This window comes from Cherax quadricarinatus, chromosome 64 (genome assembly GCF_038502225.1).
Source record: "Cherax quadricarinatus isolate ZL_2023a chromosome 64, ASM3850222v1, whole genome shotgun sequence".
Taxonomy (NCBI): Eukaryota; Metazoa; Arthropoda; class Malacostraca; order Decapoda; family Parastacidae; genus Cherax; species Cherax quadricarinatus.
In genome coordinates, this window is record NC_091355.1 from 3152797 (window position 1) to 3171754 (window position 18958).

The window sequence follows — 18958 nt, forward strand, 5'->3', positions numbered from 1 at the left end:
CAGTCTGTTGAAGCATTTGGCTACAGTGACTACTACTACCTTCAGGGAGGCTGTGGCCTGAAAAAGATTACCAAATGCTGGCCCCATGTGATAGCTGTGCAGGGTTATCCTTATGTTACAGTACGTACTACTTTCTGCTTGCCTGGAGGTTGATCTTGGCCCTGGAACTGTGACTCATTGGAGAGTGAACATACTCTAGGTAAAATGGAAGGTTTGGTGCTGACCTTGACTGAATCAGCTTCTTATGAATCATTCTTTGCAGTCAGATGGTGGGCTTTGTACTCACATATATATGATTGCAAGGGTCGAATTCTAGCTCCTGGCCTTGCCTTTCAACTTACTGCTTGCCAGAGCCACTTAACTTTATGGGTTCTGTTATACCTGCTCTTAAAACTATGTATAGAGCCTACCTCCACCACTTCTAGTTAAGGTCATTCTACTTCCTGACCACCCTGAGGCAAAAAATATTTCCTGACATCCCTGTCACTCATTTGTGTCAAACTACCAGCTGTGCTTATCCGTGTTTGCATTATGAATTCCTGAGTAGTTTGTATTTTATGTTTCCACTTTCTGTCCCCCAGTGCTGTTAGATTCAGTTTCATTAGCCTTTCCTTTAAGCTCATATGCTGTATAGTCCTTGTGGCTTAGCGCTTCTTTTTGATTATAATAATAATTTAAGCTCATACCTCCTTAGCTCTTAAGTCTCATTACACATCTCTACACTTTCTCCAGTTTCTCAATATGCTTTTTCAGGTGTGAGTTTCATGCAGGTGCTACATACTGCAAGATAGGCCTGACATATGTTGTATAAAGAGAGGGCCTTAAATGACTTTCTTGAGATTCTTGAAGGCTATTCTTAGATTTGCCATACAAGCATTGGCTGCAGAGTTTTAATTTCCTTGAGTTTTTCATAGCAGAGTAATTGAAATTTGTCTTCATTGAGCTTCATATTGTTTTTCTGTGGCCCAGTTAAAGATTTGGTTGAAGTCTGCTTAGAGATTTGCAGCATCTTCAATGGATGACACTGTCATGTATGTGTTTGATGGAATCTATAATTGCCAAGGCTATTTAAAACCACCTTGAAAGACATAAATTGATTATTGAATCTCAGCACAGTTTTACAAAGGGGTGTTCTTGCCTTACAAATTTATTAACTTTTTTCACTAGGTATTTGAGGAGGTAGATAATGGTAATGAATATGATATTGTGTACATATATGAACTAAAGTAAAGCTTTTGATAAGTTCCACATCAGAGGCTATTGAGGAAAGTTGACCCCTCGAGGGAGGTTCCTTGATGCTGGTGAGGGGCTCTTGATTTAGGGAATTGGATCTGTGCTCCAGTTACCTGAATTAAGCCTGAATACCTTCCATCCTTCCCTCCTCATTATTATTATTATTATTATAATCATGGGGGAGCACTAAATCCCTACAGGTTTAATGTTCCCCCATGATTATAATAATAGTTTGGAAAGTTGAGGCACATAGAATATGAGGAGAGATTTTTTTCCTGGATAGAGGCATGGCTGACAGATAGGCAACAGGGAGTTTGCATAAATGGGGAGATATCAGAGTGGGGACGTGTCACAAGCGGTGCTCCACAGAGGTCAGTGATGGGCCCTTTGTTGTTCACAGTTTACATAAACGACATAGATGAGGGCATAAACAGCGACATAAGCAAGTTTGCCAATGACACCAAAATAGGTCGCCAAATTCATTCTGATGAGGACACTAGAGCGCTTCAGGAAGATCTGAATAGATTGATGCAGCGGTCGGAGAAATGGCAGATGCAATTTAACATTAACAACTGCAAAGTTCTAAGTGTTGGACAGGAAAATAACCATGACACTTCTGATTATCAGTAATCTAAAACCAAGACAACAGTGCATAAATATATGTTTGCAATAAAGCGAATAGAATTTTTGGCTTCGTATCATGAAGTATAAATAACTGAAGTCCTCAGGCTGTTCTTCAACTTTATATTATCATTGGTTAGGCCTCATTTAGATTATGCTGCACAGTTCTGGTCACTGTATTACAGAATGGATATCCCAGTTGGTTTAGTGCTAGGTTTTGTTTATAATAACAGAGTGGATATAAATGCACTGGAAAACATACAAAGGAGGATGACAAAGTTGATCCAGTATATCAGAAATCTTTCCTATGAGGACAGACTGAGGGCCCTGAATATGCACTGTCTAGAAGGCATAGAATTAGTGGGGATATGACTGAGCAATGATTTCCAGGTGGATATTAGGGAGATATGACTGAGCAATGATTTCAAGTTAGAAAAATTTAGATTCAGAAAGAATATAGGAAAGGACTGATCTGGTAATAGAGTTGTGGATGAGTGGAACAAACTCCTGAGTATCATCACTGAAGCTAAGACATTATGTAGTTTTAAAAATAGGTTATCAAGTACATGAGTGGGTGTGACTTGGACCTGACTAGCTTAGGCCAGTAGGTGACTTGGACCTGCCTAGCATGGACCAGTAGGCCTGCTGCAATGCTACTTCTTTCTTATGTTCTTATATATATATATGTGCACGTCAACATCTGCATCTATATGCAATTTGCTAAAATTAAAAGAAAATGTATCAAGTTGAAATAAATAAATTGAAATAGTTTGTTGTGTAGAATGACCCTTGTGGGTTTAGTGCTTAGTTATGATAATAATAAATAACAAAAAGGCACAATACCGTGACTGGAAGAATACATATTATTATTATTATTATTATAATCAAGGGGGAAGCGCTAAACCTGGAGGATTATACAGCGCCTGGGGGGGGGGGATGTGGAAGGCATTCAGGCTTAATTCGGGGAACTAGAGCACAGATCCAATTCCCTAAACCAAGAGCCCCTCACCAACATCAAGGAACCTTCCTTGAGGGGGGAACAATACATAGATAACCCGCACGTAGGAGAGAGGAGCTTACGACGACGTTTCAGTCGGACTTGGAACATTTACGTTGTCGTAAGCTCCTCTCTCCTATGTCCCTCAAGGGAGGTTCCTTGACGCTGGTGAGGGGCTCTTGATCTAGGGAATTGGATCTGTGCTCCGGTTCCCTGAATTGAGTCTGAATACCTTCCAACCCCCCCACATGCGAAGTATAATCATACGTGTTCAGTGCTCCCCCATGATTATAATAATAATTATAATAATCCTCTCTCATGTGTGGGTTATTTGTGTATAATAATGATAATAATAATAAAACAATAATAATAATAGGTTATGTAAGGTTCGTCAGGAAACAGAACATAATAATAATAATAATAATAATAATAATAATAATAATAATAATAATAATGTTAGGTTATGTAAGGTCGATCAGGAAACAGGACATAATAATAATAATAATAATAATAATAATAATAATAATACCAGTAATAATAGTAATAATAATAATGTTAGGCTATGTAAGGTCGATCAGGAAACAGGACATATAATAATAATTACAATAATAATAATAATAATAATAATGCCAATAACAATAGTAATAATAATAATGTTAGGCTATGTAAGGTTGGTCAGGAAACAGGACATATAATAATAATAATAATAATAATAATAATAATAATACCAATAACAATAGTAATAATAATAATAATGTAGAGTTATATAAGGTTGGTGATAAAAGGGGAGAATAAGAAGAGTAGTAGTGTAGAGTGGATGGTAGTTGACTGCTGCTCAGTTGTTACTCTCCCACAACACTCACATTAAGAGGTAAATATTTGATTTGTGTTATAGTTGTAAACTTTTAATGGGCATCATGCCGACGTTGTCTTAGTCCAGGAGAAGAATTTTGTTGGAATTGTTAATTGTGAGTGATTGGTAACCCAAGATAACCTGAAACAGCAAGTTAGTCTGGCTTTATTATATAAACCCTTGTGGGTTAACAGTCAGTTAATTTATATAGGTATACATAAATACAGTTATTATACATAGTAACATGCATAAATTACCTGGGATAACCAAAAAAAAAAAAGGTGACATTTGTATTTTGGTCCTTGAATAAAGTACATATTGGTACTTGTTCAGTTGTTCACCTGTTGTTTCCGGCTTCATTTTTAAGTTTAGATCCTAGTGGGTTTAGCGCTTCTTTTTTATTATTCATGTTAAGTTGGTAGTTATGTGTATGTAGAGGAATGTGTAGTTTAAGGTACACATAGCTTTTATTTATTTATTTATTTAGTAATTTTAGCATACATACAGAGGTACAAAAAAATACAGGTAAGAGCAGCATGCCAAAGCCACTTATATGCATAGCATTACGGGCTGGCTTAAAATTAACTTAAGATTAACTAAGCAATGATGAAATCAGTGATAAATCATTAATGTAAACAGATAACTATAAAGCACAAATGAGTATTACAAAGACAGGTCATATGGTTGCTTGCATTGCTGTACATTCACTAGAATGGAATATTCTGTTAGATTGGGTTTTAGGTTTAACATTTATGTGATATAATTGTGAGAAACATTTAAAATATACAATTTATAAGGTTCAGTTATTCAGTATTTATTTGGTTTTGGGTGAGTAAGTGATCTTTGAGAAGAGACTTGAATTTGAATAGCTTAGGTCATACCTGATGCTGGTGGAGAGCTCTTGATTCAAGGAATTGGATTTACTTACCCACTTTTATTGAAACAACTTCCCAAGGACCCTAGTGGAAATAAGTCACTTTGACTATTTTTGGGGTTATCCTGGGTAATTTACACTATGTATGATTATTGTACTTATGTGTACCTGTACATAAATATACCTACTAAACTTACTTATTCCCCTGCCCCTTTCAATAAATCACATTTCTTGGCTTACTTGGGTAACCTTCCATTATTAACCCTTTTGAATTTTGCAAAAATCTCTCAAAATTATATTCACCGCATCTTATCATATCTTTATTTACTACGAGTGCAAGTACAAGGTATACAGACCATAGCTGACATCAATGACATACTACTATATAGAAAACCACTTGTTATGCTGAGCATTTCCCGCAAATTAGGTCAGTTTTGTCCCAGGATGCGACCCACACCAGGTACCCGTTTTACTCTGGTGGGTGAACAGGGACAGCAGGTGTCTTACGGAAACATGTTTTCCAGCCATACCGGAGGAGAGTCGAACTCCGGACCTCAGTGTGTGAGCTGAGTGCGCTAGTGCTCGAGCTACAGAAGCAGCTTCACCTGTGAGATAGATGTATGCTACGCTTCAAACATTTTATTTGAAAAATCCTCTTTATTTAATTTTTACTCAAATTATCATGTTTCCTTAGCATGGTGCCAAATGCAGCATATATTGGACCTGTACTTCATGTTGTGCACAATATGGGTTGCGATATTTTTTTATATGAGAGGTCTAAGTCACACAAGACCTAAAAAGTGGTTTGAAGGCCTATGGTGACAGTGTTTACTATACAGGCTTCTGTATATAGTTATCCTGGTAAGTTATTATATAGACTTCATACATAAGTTTAAATTTTTGCGATAGTCGCATAGTGTTGTATATTATGTAGCATTTAAGCTAGGATAAACCAGTCAAGTCAGATGTGAGTCATTTCTAGTGAGTCCTTATAGTATTCAATACAACAGTATATTTTATGTGCATGATGAAGAAAAACTGACATTATATATATTCATTCATTTTCTACCAAGAACCTTAAACAACTTCCTAAATTTCAGATTGTGAAGATGGCTGATAATATAAAGTCATGGCTTCATTCCTATTGTGAAAAGAAAAAAATCACTCCAAATTTCGAAGTTAGAAATTCAGGTAATGGATGTACTGTTGTAGATTGCTTATGTAATATTTGAGTATTTATTATATAACACATGAGTCAAATATATATATGTATGTATATGCATAAACTGCAACTATCCAGGGAGGTTCTGCCATCTTATTATGTGAGTTTAAAATTGGAGCCTGTAAATTGTTTTGCACTCTGGCAGCATTGCTGGTTTTTCCTTTCTATTTCATGAACATCACAGATAGTAGCTTGGTAAAAAGTTTCCATTCAGGAAGGTACTACAGTCCTGTCATAAATATGGAACAGAGGCCTTTTCAAAATTCGGTACTGGTGGTAATGCTGCTCTGTTCTTAGTGTTTCATGAGCATGTAAACCAGATTGAAAGTCTTTACCTTTACTTAAATTTAATATACACTTAACTATTGTCCTGTGTGTGTGTTTCTCAGTGGTTCTTAGACATGTAATATTTCCTTTCCAACCAACTGTGTTTCGGTTGCTGTACAATTTGAAGGAAGTATTTTTTGTATTCCATAATCCCAGTCCCTTGTGCCTTACTGCATGAAACTGGAATAGTGTAGAGAACAGCATAATTTAATAATGCAGTTAAATATTAGTGTTGAAGATTTGAAGGGAATCAGAAGTCATTCATAAGTCATAATATTGAATCCTGTAAGAAAATTTTTATTTTGACTTTTTGAAAAATCCTGTTTGATAAAACTGGCACCCACACATTTCAAAATTGGCACCCACACATTTCAAAATTAATACAAAAATACTAATTAAGATACACCACTATTTAGGGTTTGAAGCTGATCAGAAGAGGCATTTACTAGTTATTAAATGGGAAATAATTTTCTTAATAAAGTTGGCAAACTGAAATTTACACAGGTCAAAGTGAGTAACAAGCTGGTTCAATAAAGTTCATCAATGGTAAAAGCTTCAAACCAATCAGAAAAGGCATTCTTCAGTAGCTGATCTGATTCCAGTGATTCAAAGCTTTTTAAATATTTCAGTAAATTTCAAATGTGCACCTATTCAGACTAAACTTGTGGAATAACATTTTTGTTATGGAATAAATTGTTTGTAATATTTTGAAGCCAGGCAGAGGCATTTGTTAGTTGTTACCATACATAAGCATTAAAAATGTGAAAGCTGATTGTATGAGGCATTCTCGAGTTATAATCAAAATAAAATTAAAATGTTCAAAGAAGAAAAAGAAATCAGGCAATCTCCTAAAGATATCCCTTTGGGGATACCTAATTAAGGAAGCATGGTCAAAGACCAGACAGACTATCTCCAGAACTGCTAACAACTTATAACCTTTATCTTATGTATTAATGCATATTTATAATGTCATTTTCTATTTTATCTACAGGATTGGCTTTTTTTTTTTAGACCTCAGATCACTGAAGGCATTAATATTTATTTATTTATTTATTTATTTATTTATTTAAAAATTTGAGCACACATACAGAGGTACAAAAAAATACAGATAAGAGCAGCATGCCAAAGCCACTTATACTATGCAAAGCATTACGGGCTGGCTTAAAATTAACTTAAGATTAACTAAGCAATGATGAAATCAGTGATAAAACATTAATGTAAACAGATTACTATAAAGCACAAGTGAGTATTATAAAGACAGGTCATATGGTTGTATGCATTGTTGTACATTCAGTAGAATGGAGTATTCTGTTAGGTAGTGTATTTAAAAAATAATATAGTTAGATTGGGTTTTAGGTTTAACCCTTAAACTGTTCAAACGTAGATCTACGTTTTTTCAACATTTGAAAGTATGTAAAAAAAGTAATTTTTTTTTTTTCCATTTGAAAGCGTGTAAAAAAAACTTTGATCTACTTTTTTTTTTTTTTGTTATATTTGAAAATATCATAGGTAGTAGGTTGGTAGACAGCAACCGCCCAGGGAGGTACTACCGCCCTGCCAAGTGAGTGTAAAACGAAAGCCTGTAATTGTTTTACATGATGGTAGGATTTCCGGTGTCCTTTTTTCTGTTTCATAAACATGCAAGATTTCAGGTATGTCTTGCTACTTCTACTTACACTTAGGTCACACTACACATACATGTACAAGCATACATGTATATATACATACCCCTCTGGGTTTTCTTCTGTTTTCTTTCTAGTTCTTGCTCCTGTCTATTTCCTCTTATCTCCATGGGGAAGTGGAACAGAATTCTTCCTCCGTAAGCCATGCGTGTTGTAAGAGGCGACTAAAATGTCAGGAGCAAGGGGCTAGTAACCCCTTCTCCTGTATATATTACTAAATTTAAAAGGCGAAATTTTCGCTTTTCCTTTTGGGCCACCCCACCTCAGAGGGATATGGCTGGTGCGTTGAAAGAAAGAAAGATTTGAAAATATGTAAAAAGGCGTAGATCTACTTTTGGAGCACTATGCTTGTGAACGTAGATCTATGTTTGGACAGTTTAAGGGTTAAGCTTGTGTGTAATTACCTATTTGTAATTACAATACCTATTTGTAGCTACTGGAGCAGAGCTATGCTTGCAGTGTCAAGCCATTGGTACTTTGTTTGATATTTAATTTTTCTAAATTTCCAGTGGTTGTAGCACTTACTAGATCCTTGTTTAATAAACTTCATTGGCCTGCTACTCTACAAAGCTAAATTTTCTAGTTTCCCTTTAACTCCATTTTTTCTCAGTTTACAACTGCAGCTTCTTGTTATCCCTGTTGCAAGTATGAAAAAATCCTCTATCTAATCTTTCATGTCCTTTTATGAGTTCATGCCTCTTCCTTCTATTAACCAGCATGGGCATCTTTAGTGCTTTCAGCCTTTCATAGTGAGTCATCTGTTTTTTAGTCTTTCTCCCTGGCAATCTAGGAGTGTTGTTCTGTAAAATTTTGGCATAACATGGCAAATAAACACACTATAATATTAACAGTAATATACAGTGCTCTTAATTACTGTACATCTTATTCAGAAATTTTTATCTTCTATGGAATTTTCTTAGTATTGTAAATAAATTTCATATTTTTTCAGGTCCAAAATATCGTCAGCGATTTTTATGTGAAGTACGTGTTTCTGGTTACAACTACATTGGTGTTGGCAATTCGACCTGCAAAAAAGACGCTCAGTCTAATGCTGCTAGAGATTTTGCACAGTTTCTTGTCCGTCAGGGAGAGGTGCAGTCAAATGAATTGCCAGATTTTAAGGTAAGATAGCAAGTTTATTTAGGGACAGGTACACATAAGTACAGTTATCATAACTCACGAAATCGTAATGACACGATTGCAAACAAACCAATCGTGTCATTATGATTTCGTGAGTCATGTTGACGGCAGTGAGGGGACTTGAGCTAGAGTTCGTCACGGCCACGTTAGCTGGAGATTCGTTGTAAAAACTTGCATTTGTGGTCACAGTGGTGCCTGTGCTAACCTTACTATGGTGTAGAAATATACCTAGTTGGACGAATCTTATTGTGGCTAGCTGGTCTAGTGGCTAACGCGACGGGCTGGAGTTTTGAGACTCTCTGACCGCGGGTTCAATCCCGGCCGGGGTATGGACAGTTATCATACATAGTAACGTAGTTGTAAATTATCTAGGATAGCTCAAAAAGTCAGTGACTTATTTTAATTACACGTGTGATTTTCTTATGAGAGGGAGGGCTGAATAAATGTGAGATCATGGAAATTTGTCAGTTTTCCCTTGTTTAATGAGCAGCATGTGTTTCAGTGAAATCATTCATTAAGGGAATTTTACGTTACGCTCAGCACCTGCTAACTCTCTTAAGTAAATTCTTTAATAGAAATGTCACATTGTTTAGCTTTGTTGGGTTACCCTAGTTTAAATCTACATGATGTACATATGTTTGTAGCTGAAGACTAAATAAAGATAGACTTATATGAGTGTGCATGTGTGTACTTGTATAATCATTTACACAAATTAAAATTCTTGTCATTGCTACAAAATTTTTTGCTGATTGTGACTTTTTTTTATTTAAAATAAAAAATTTTACAATGAAAAATACAGGATATTTGAATTTAGTTAGAATGTACTTGAAATTAGCACATGGTTAATGGAAAATTATGAAGCTTGGTTTATCACATTTCTCATTGCACTCCTTAACCCTTAAGCTGTCCAAACGTAGATCTACGTCCACGTGTGGGGGGCTCCGAACGTAGATCTACGTTTGGACAGTTTAAAGGTTAACTGACTTATGAAATCGTAATAACATGATTCGTAGGTGCCTGAAGCTGGTGGTGGTGAGGATGGTTCTCGTTCTGGAGGTGGAGAAGAGTTCAAATTTTCTGCCCCAATGGCTCCTGTCCCAGGCCTCAGAGAAGAAGGAAATGTTTACCATCCTATTCAGAGGGAAGGTCGACAGATGACCTACATGGAGCGCATACAGGAGCGGAAAGCCATAGAAGATGTAAGCTATAGATGTAAATGTAGAGTTTAAACCTAAGTAATAATTTTTTTTTTTTTTAACCCTTTGAGGGTTTTCGTCGTACTAGTACGTCTTACGCGTAGGGGTTTTTGACGTACTAGTACTCATAAATTCTAGCGGCCTCAAATCTAGTGGGAGAAAGCTGGTAGGCCTTTATATGAAAGAATGGGTCTATGTGGTCAGTGTGCACAGTCTAAAAAAAATCCTGCAGCACACAGTGCATAATGAGAAAAAAAAAACTTTGACCATTTTTTTTTAATAAATCAGCGACTTTGCAGTGTATTTTCGTATGGTTTTTATTGTTGTATTCTAGTTTTCTTGGTCTCATTTTATAGAATGGAAGACATAATACTGAAATTGAGATGATTTTGACTGGTTTTACAATGAAAGGTGCCTTGAAATTGAGCTCAAAGTAGCAGAAATGTTCGATTTTTACCAAACTTCAAAAGTAAACAAATCGTGCCAAGCGTGCAATACACGTCAACTGGTGAGTCTAATATTCTTTCACAGGTGCACCAATAATATTTATACCATTTTTTACACTAATGCATAACAGTAAATCTTATATTTTTTGTGAGAATAAAAATTCAAAGTGGAAAGCAAAAGAATATAAGAGGGGCCTTGAGACGTGACTAATGACTAGAGAAAATGTCATTTTAGTGCCAGGAATGTCTTTCTTGTTTATTCTGGACCCTATTCCGAAATTGGCATCTTTTGAAATTTGTGTGAAATTGGCAAAATTGCTAAATTCTGACCACTGTACTGGATAGTTGAATTTATAAATGGGTGGTTTCTTGCACCCATTCGATAGAAAAAATGGAGTTCTAGCGAAATATTCATGTTTTTTGTCGACTAGTACAGTGAAATTGGCCGAAAATGGGGCTCAAAGTGGGCAAAATCGCCGATGCGTAAACATCGCCGAGACCGCTAACTTTGCGAGAGCATAATTCCGTAAGTTTTCTATCAAATTTCAAACTTTTGGTGTCGTTATTATCGGGAAAAGATTCTCTATCTTTTCATAAGAGAAAATAATTTTTTTTTTTTTTTAAATTTGGCCGACCCTGAGAACGAGTTTCGGAGAGGGCCTGTCGACCCTCAAAGGGTTAACAAGTCGGCTGTATCCCACTGAAGCAGTAAGTAATAAGTACATACATATATTCTAACTTCCTTTTGTTTAGTTATGCTTTTTTATTGCTTTAAATTACCCTTCATTTATCAGTTATTTGGCATTCTTTAGGTAAGAAGATTTAAAAGATCATTAAATTTTTTAGGCAAGGTGTGACTTGTAGTCCAGGAGGCATTGCTCTGATCAAAACCTGGCTGAGGGAGTACCTTGTCTGTTTTGTGATTAATGAATGGAGGAATAAGCCTCCAACACCGTACCCTTGTCGTAGGGCTGTAAATGGTACATCACTTGTGCAAACTCTGACACTTCTTAAGGAGCCACTGCTGGGTCACCATGTGGAGAAGACCCAGGCCAAGACCTGTCCTTGTGAACCTACCCGAACCTGAACTTGAACTGAATGACCCAAGGAGGTTTAGCACTTTCTCTACTATTGTGAAGCAGTAGCAGGAAGTGTGTTGTTGAAATAAAAATATTTAAGGAATTGTTGTAATTATTTTTTTATTTAATTTTAAATCTTTTGAAATTTTGAGTTTATTAATCTTATTATTACATGTATACTCAGAAGCTGTGCTAGATTTGGCTAGGAAGTTATGATGCCTATTGTATTTTCATTATTTTTTATTATTTTTTTATTATCACACTGGCCGATTCCCACCAAGGCAGGGTGGCCCTAAAAAGAAAAACTTTCACCATCATTCACTCCATCACTGTCTTGCCAGAAGGGTGCTTTACACTACAGTTTTTAAACTGCAACATTAACACCCCTCCTTCAGAGTGCAGGCACTGTACTTCCCATCTCCAGGACTCAAGTCCGGCCTGCCGGTTTCCCTGAACCCCTTCATAAATGTTACTTTGCTCACACTCCAACAGCACGTCAAGTATTAAAAACCATTCGTCTCCATTCACTCCTATCAAACACGCTCGCGCACGCCTGCTGGAAGTCCAAGCCCCTCGCACACAAAACCTCCTTTACCCCCTCCCTCCAACCTTTCCTAGGCCGACCCCTACCCCGCCTTCCTTCCACTAGACTGATACACTCTTGAAGTCATTCTGTTTCGCTCCATTCTCTCTACATGTCCGTACCACCTCAACAACCCTTCCTCAGCCCTCTGGACAACAGTTTTGGTAATCCCGCACCTCCTCCTAACTTCCAAACTACGAATTCTCTGCATTATATTCACACCACACATTGCCCTCAGACATGACATCTCCACTGCCTCCAGCCTTCTCCTCGCTGCAACATTCATCACCCATGCTTCACACCCATATAAGAGTGTTGGTAAAACTATACTCTCATACATTCCCCTCTTTGCCTCCAAGGACAAAGTTCTTTGTCTCCACAGACTCCTAAGTGCACCACTCACCCTTTTCCCCTCATCAATTCTATGATTCACCTCATCCTTCATAGACCCATCCGCTGACACGTCCACTCCCAAATATCTGAATACATTCACCTCCTCCATACTCTCTCCCTCCAATCTGATATCCAATCTTTCATCACCTAATATTTTTCTTATCCTCATAACCTTACTCTTTCCTGTATTCACTTTTAATTTTCTTCTTTTGCACACCCTACCAAATTCATCCACCAATCTCTGCAACTTCTCTTCAGAATCTCCCGAGAGCACAGTGTCATCAGCAAAGAGCAACTGTGACATCTCCCACTTTATGTGTGATTCTTTATCTTTTAACTCCACGCCTCTTGTCAAGACCCTCGCATTTACTTCTCTTACAACCCCATCTATAAATATATTAAACAACCACGGTGACATCACACATCCTTGTCTAAGGCCTATTTTTACTGGGAAATAATTTCCTTCTTTCCTATGTACTCTAACTTGAGCCTCACTATCCTCGTAAAAACTCTTCACTGCTTTCAGTAACCTACCTCCTACACCATACACCTGCAACATCTGCCACATTGCCCCCCTATCCACCCTGTCATACGCCTTTTCCAAATCCATAAATGCCACAAAGACCTCTTTAGCCTTATCTAAATACTGTTCACTTATATGTTTCACTATAAACACCTGGTCCACACACCCCCTACCTTTCCTAAAGCCTCCTTGTTCATCTGCTATCCTATTCTCAGTCTTACTTTTAATTCTTTCAATAATAACTCTACCATACACTTTACCAGGTATACTCAACAGACTTATCCCCCTCTAATTTTTGCACTCTCTTTCGTCCCCTTTGCCTTTATACAAAGGAACTATGCATGCTCTCTGCCAATCCCTAGGTACCTTACCCTCTTCCATACATTTATTAAATAATTGCACCAACCACTCCAAAACTATATCCCCACCTGCTTTTAACATTTCTATCTTTATCCCATCAATCCCGGCTGCCTTACCCCCTTTCATTTTACCTACTGCCTCACGAACTTCCCCCACACTCACAACTGGCTCTTCCTCACTCCTACAAGATGTTATTCCTCCTTGTCCTATACACGAAATCACAGCTTCCCTATCTTCATCAACATTTAACAATTCCTCAAAATATTCCCTCCATCTTCCCAATACCTCTAACTCTCCATTTAATAACTCTCCTCTCCTATTTTTAACTGACAAATCCATTTGTTCTCTAGGCTTCCGTAACTTGTTAATCTCACTCCAAAACTTTTTCTTATTTTCAACAAAATTTGTTGATAACATCTCACCCACTCTCTCATTTGCTCTCTTTTTACATTGCTTCACCACTCTCTTAACCTCTCTCTTTTTCTCCATATACTCTTCCATACTCTTCCATATATTTTCATATGTACACAAATAACCCACACATAGGAGACTGAAATTTACGACAACATTACAATCTGACTTGGACCATTAACTAGTTACACAGACTAGTTAATGGTCTAAGTCAGACTGAAACATTGAAGTTTGTCTCATCTGTCTGGGGGTTATCTGTGTATTGTTTGTAATGGTATTGTGCCTTTTTATTCTTCATGACATGTAAGTTGACTATGGCACAGCATTCCTATGCCCTGCTTTACATATTCACAGGAATTCATGGGAATGGATCTTAGTATGTTGACTTTAAAAGCAAGTTAATTTTTCTTACCAGGCTGAAGAAGTGGATCTTACTGGAAATATTCATGGTAACTGGACAGTTGAAAATTCAAAATCCCGTCTGCACATGTTTCTTCAGACAAACAAGATAAAGGCTGACTACAAGTATAGTGCCATTGGACCAGACCATAACAGGTAAGGATGTAGTTCAGAACATAATTACGGTAAGCTATGCTTGTACTAGGTATGAAAAATTACTTCGCTGTGATATGTACTATTTACTGGTATATAATACAACAATTTGAAGAGTTAAAAAAAACTTTGTGTTGGGTTCAGTGAACCATTTAAACTAAAATCTATCTATGTAACTTCCTTAATAACTAGTTTAGGGCCTTATTCTTTTCTAACAGTTTCTACCGACCCATCCTGCATTCTGTTTTGAGTCAGAATTCTCATTTTGTTTGCCATCATGTTGATTTAATAGACCATTAATTAAAGTGTAGTTAGACTGTACAAGATTGTCATAACACAGCTGAAATAATTTAGAGAAAAAATGTAGCTTGGAAAAGAGAGATTTGTAATGCTCTCCTATAAATTAAAAGAAATTAAAAAACTTGTAAAATTTAGGTGGCTACCTCCGAAGATTTTCTCAATTTGCTCACCAAATTGCAAGTGATACTTTCCCCAGTTACTGAACCAGCCTTCCACCAGTGCTAAGTGAGAGCAAGTATTGTCCACTAGACAGTATTATGTACTTATCTTACTGGTGTTTTCCAAAATTATTTATAGTACTGTATTTTATGCATACCAATATTTTAAGTAAAACACCTGTATAAAAAAAGTTTGAGGAGAATATTCAATGCAACAAAAGTTCAGTAGAAGATTTTATTGGATTATTAGCCCAGTATCTTACATTATCTTTTTTTTATACATAATGGTTCTCTCTCACCAAAGCAAGGTGAATTAAAAAGAAAAAAGTTTTTCTTTTTACATTTAGAAATTTATACAGGAGAAGGGGTTATTAGCCCCTTGCTCCCAGCATTTTAGTCGCCTCTTATGGCCACCAGTGACAGCTTGGTTGATCAGGCTCTGATCCACCAGGAGGCCTGGTCACAGACCTGGCCGTGGGGGCATTGACCCCCGGAACTCTCTCCAGGTAAACTCCAGGTAAACACAGCTTACAGAGGAATGATTCTTTTCCACTTCCCCATGGAGATTATCATAATTAACTAGACTAGTTACACATTCCTGTGTCTTTAACAGCCATTTACCTACTCTAGCTGTATTTCTGTATTGTTGAAAATGTTGGTGTCATGCTGGTTCCCATTATAACCTGACTAATACAGTAATTTGCATTTTGTAGAGATTAGCCTACTTCTTGCTAGGTAAGACAATATTGTTATATATTTGGTTAATAAATTAAGGGAAGATATATTAGTAAAAGGAAGTTTTGTGGGCAAAGGGCTTGGTTTTCCAGCAAGCATGTGTGAGCGTGTTGGATAGGAGTGAATGGAGATGAATGGCTTTTGGGACCTGATGAGCTGTTGGAGTGTGAGTAGGGTAATATTTTGTGGAGGGATTCACGGAAACCGGTTAGCCGGACTTGAATCCTGGAAATTGGAAGTACAATGCCTGCACTGTAAAGGAGGGGTCTGGGATATTGGCAGTTTGGAGTGACTATCTCAGCTGTCGTATCTGGTCACCTCTGCAAAGACAGTGATTATGTATGAGTGATGGTGAAAGTGTTGACTAATAACGAAAGATTTTTCTTTCTTTTTGGGTTTTTCTATCATTTGGGTCACCCTGCCTTGGTGGGAAACGGTTGACGTGTTGAAAAAAAAAATATTAGTAAATCTGCCAGCTGCTGCCCCTGGACAAATATCTTTACCAGGTGCCAGATCAACCAGGTTGTGATGGATATGTGGGGCTTTGAGCCACCAGCAGCAACAGCCTGGTTGATCAGGCAAGTGCCAGATAAGCCTGGCCTAAGGCCAGGCTCTGGGAATAGAAAAACTCTCGGAATTCATTGAAGATATATTATCATTAATAACATAATGGTTAATATCTTGAAAGAGGAGGTGAAGGCATCTCATTTTCCTGCTGACTGGCTTCAGTTTGAGCCAAGGCATGTGGTGCTACCTACTCTTCCACTTAATATGCTCTCAGCCCTTCATGCATAGATTATGTAAAATAAGAGTTAGATTACAGTAGAAATCTGTCCTCTCACAATATTGCTGCTAGTGAAAGCCATAATTGGCAGTGTTCCACTTGTTGTAGACACAGCCTTAAACACCATCATTTTATTAATAAGCTTTTTTTTTCTTGGTTATTGCTATCTCAAGTGCATTCATCTTTAGTATGTTTTGATATAAATATAGCAAGTTCTTATTCTTTTTAGTAATCTTTACAGGAAAAGGTGTTACTAGCCCATTGTTCCCGGCATTTTAGTTGACTTTTACAACACGCATGGCTTACGGAGGAAAGATTCTTACTCCACTTCCCCATGGATATAAAAGGAAAATTAATAAGACCAAGAACTATTAAGATAAAATCAAAGAAAACTCAGATGAGTGTGTATAAATAAATGTGTACATGTATGTGTAGTGTGACCTAAGTGTAAGTAGAAGTAGCAAGACATGCCTGTAATCTTGCATATTTATGAGACAGACAAAAGACATCAGCAATCCTACCATCATGTAAAACAATCACAGGCTTTCGTTTTACACTCACTTGGCAGGACGGTAGTACCTCCCTGGGTGGTTGCTGTCTACCAACCTACTACCAGTTTGGAGGGATATGTTGTGTATCTTTATATGTGTATGCTTCTAGACTGTTGTATTCTGAGCACCTCTGCAAAAACAGTGATAATGTGCGAGTGTGGTGAAAGTGTTGAATGATGATGAAAGTATTTTCTTTTTGGGGATTTTCTTTCTTTTTTGGGTCACCCTGCCTCGGTGGGAGACGGCCGACTTGTTGGAAAAAAAAAAAAAAAAAAATAGCAAGTTCTTGTATATATTTTTTTTTTCAACGATTTGGCCATATCTCACCAAGGTAGGGTCTACCTGGAGGGCATTCCGGGGATCAACGCCCCTACGGCCTGGTTCATTTCTACAGGAGGAGGGATTACTAGCCCCTTGCTCCTGGCATTTTAGTCACTTCTTATGACACTCAAGGCTTACAGAGGAACAATTCTGCTCCACTTCCCCATGGAGAAGTTCTTATATGTTTGGTGACAATATAAACAGTGAGCTTTTTCCAGTCTGTGTACTTGTATATTCTACACCAAATCATCCATACTTTAGAGAAGAGTAGTTTTAGATAGCTTTAAAGTGAAAAAGGTATTGATATGGGCACCAGAGGGAGAGTGCACATGATTACCTGTGTGTAGCTACTGAAGCTTTAGTTATATTTGTTGTCTTGTGTGTTTAGTTTATCATTTATCTACAAAGTGAAAAAATATTTGCAGGTACCCAAGTCGAAACAAATTGAACATGTTCAGTCTGTTCAGACTCGGATACCTGAAAGGTAAATCATTTGCAGCGTTTTAGTGGATTTATCTTTGCACTGAATCATTGCCTTATTGACCTGGACAAAACTTCAGGTTTCAAAGGCAGGAATATTTTTTCTTGTATATTTTTTTGAGATGATGAGCAAAAAGCATGAATCTTTTTCTCATGATCTCTACAATAATGCTGGGCCTGTGAGGAACACTGCTCTATCATAAACAAAGCCTCTTAAAGACCACAGGCTTGGTTCAGAGTTTATGTAACTCTGGGCTTAGCTTGTCTTATGCACTGTACGAGCCTTGTGATATGAGTCAAATATAGATTATGACTTAACTCAAGGCATTTGATCACCACTTAAATATGTACTCTACAGTTAAACTTCAGTTTAATGGATCCTGCTTTAATGGATTTCTCATTTAACGGACAAAATTTGTGGTCATGCATCATTCGGAAGCAGTGGACAAAGTCCATTAAATAAGAAATTGTCCATTAATATTAAGGTCATGGAAAAATATCATAATTCAGATATAACAGACAATTGGCTTTAGCGGACACTCCCTTACCCTCATTAGTCCGTTAAATCTAGGGCTCGCTGTACTGTAGTTCTGAAATGAGGAAGGATGGAATTTTCAGCACCATTTGTTTATAATTAAACAAATTCTTATGTCCAGTTTACAAGAGTTTTTGAGGTGATAATGTTCTTTGTTTAAATCAGTTACATATTCATTGGTGAATGTTTAAGTTAGTTGAATGGTTGAACTTTGCCCATGGAATATCATCACTTAGGAAAAAGTTATTCTCTTTCTTGTCATGTTGATAGGACCTTTCATGTCATATACAGTACAGTATTATATTTGTGTACTTCAGACATATTGTGTCATCCATTGCTATCTCTAGAGATATTTGTATTTGTACTTGTTTCCAAGAACAGTCCTCTTGTTTCATCCTTTGCTTGGTATGTTTTTTCATATTTATTTAAATCCCTGTTTTGTTTTCAGGCACTTTTCCTTTGTTTTAAAAAGTTACAAATACTTCAATGAAAGCAAAGAATTGTAGTACAGAATTGTAGTAGTAAATTTAGTGCTTGGCTGATTCACATGGAAAGGTCATTGGTGGCAACATACAAGGTTCATTGTGTGTGTGCAAGTACCT

At 36.9% G+C, this 18958-nt stretch overlaps 1 protein-coding gene across 4 annotated transcripts in view; it reads left to right on the forward strand.

Moving 5' to 3' along the window:
• The first annotated feature begins 3629 nt into the window (after positions 1-3629).
• The window catches only part of LOC128699967 (ATP-dependent RNA helicase A protein), a 72044-nt gene continuing 56715 nt past the window's right edge, over positions 3630-18958 (forward strand). The window contains exons 1-5 of one of the 4 annotated variants that reach the window (XM_053792811.2): positions 3630-3722; positions 5679-5769; positions 8759-8931; positions 9963-10148; positions 14356-14495. In XM_053792811.2, the coding sequence (XP_053648786.2) occupies positions 5688-5769; positions 8759-8931; positions 9963-10148; positions 14356-14495 (581 nt within the window). In that variant the 5' untranslated portion in view covers positions 3630-3722; positions 5679-5687. Of the gene's footprint in view, positions 3723-3777; positions 3820-5123; positions 5440-5678; positions 5770-8758; positions 8932-9962; positions 10149-14355; positions 14496-18958 lie in introns of those variants that run through there. The other 3 variants (XM_053792813.2, XM_053792812.2, XM_053792815.2) reach the window with 3 other exon arrangements.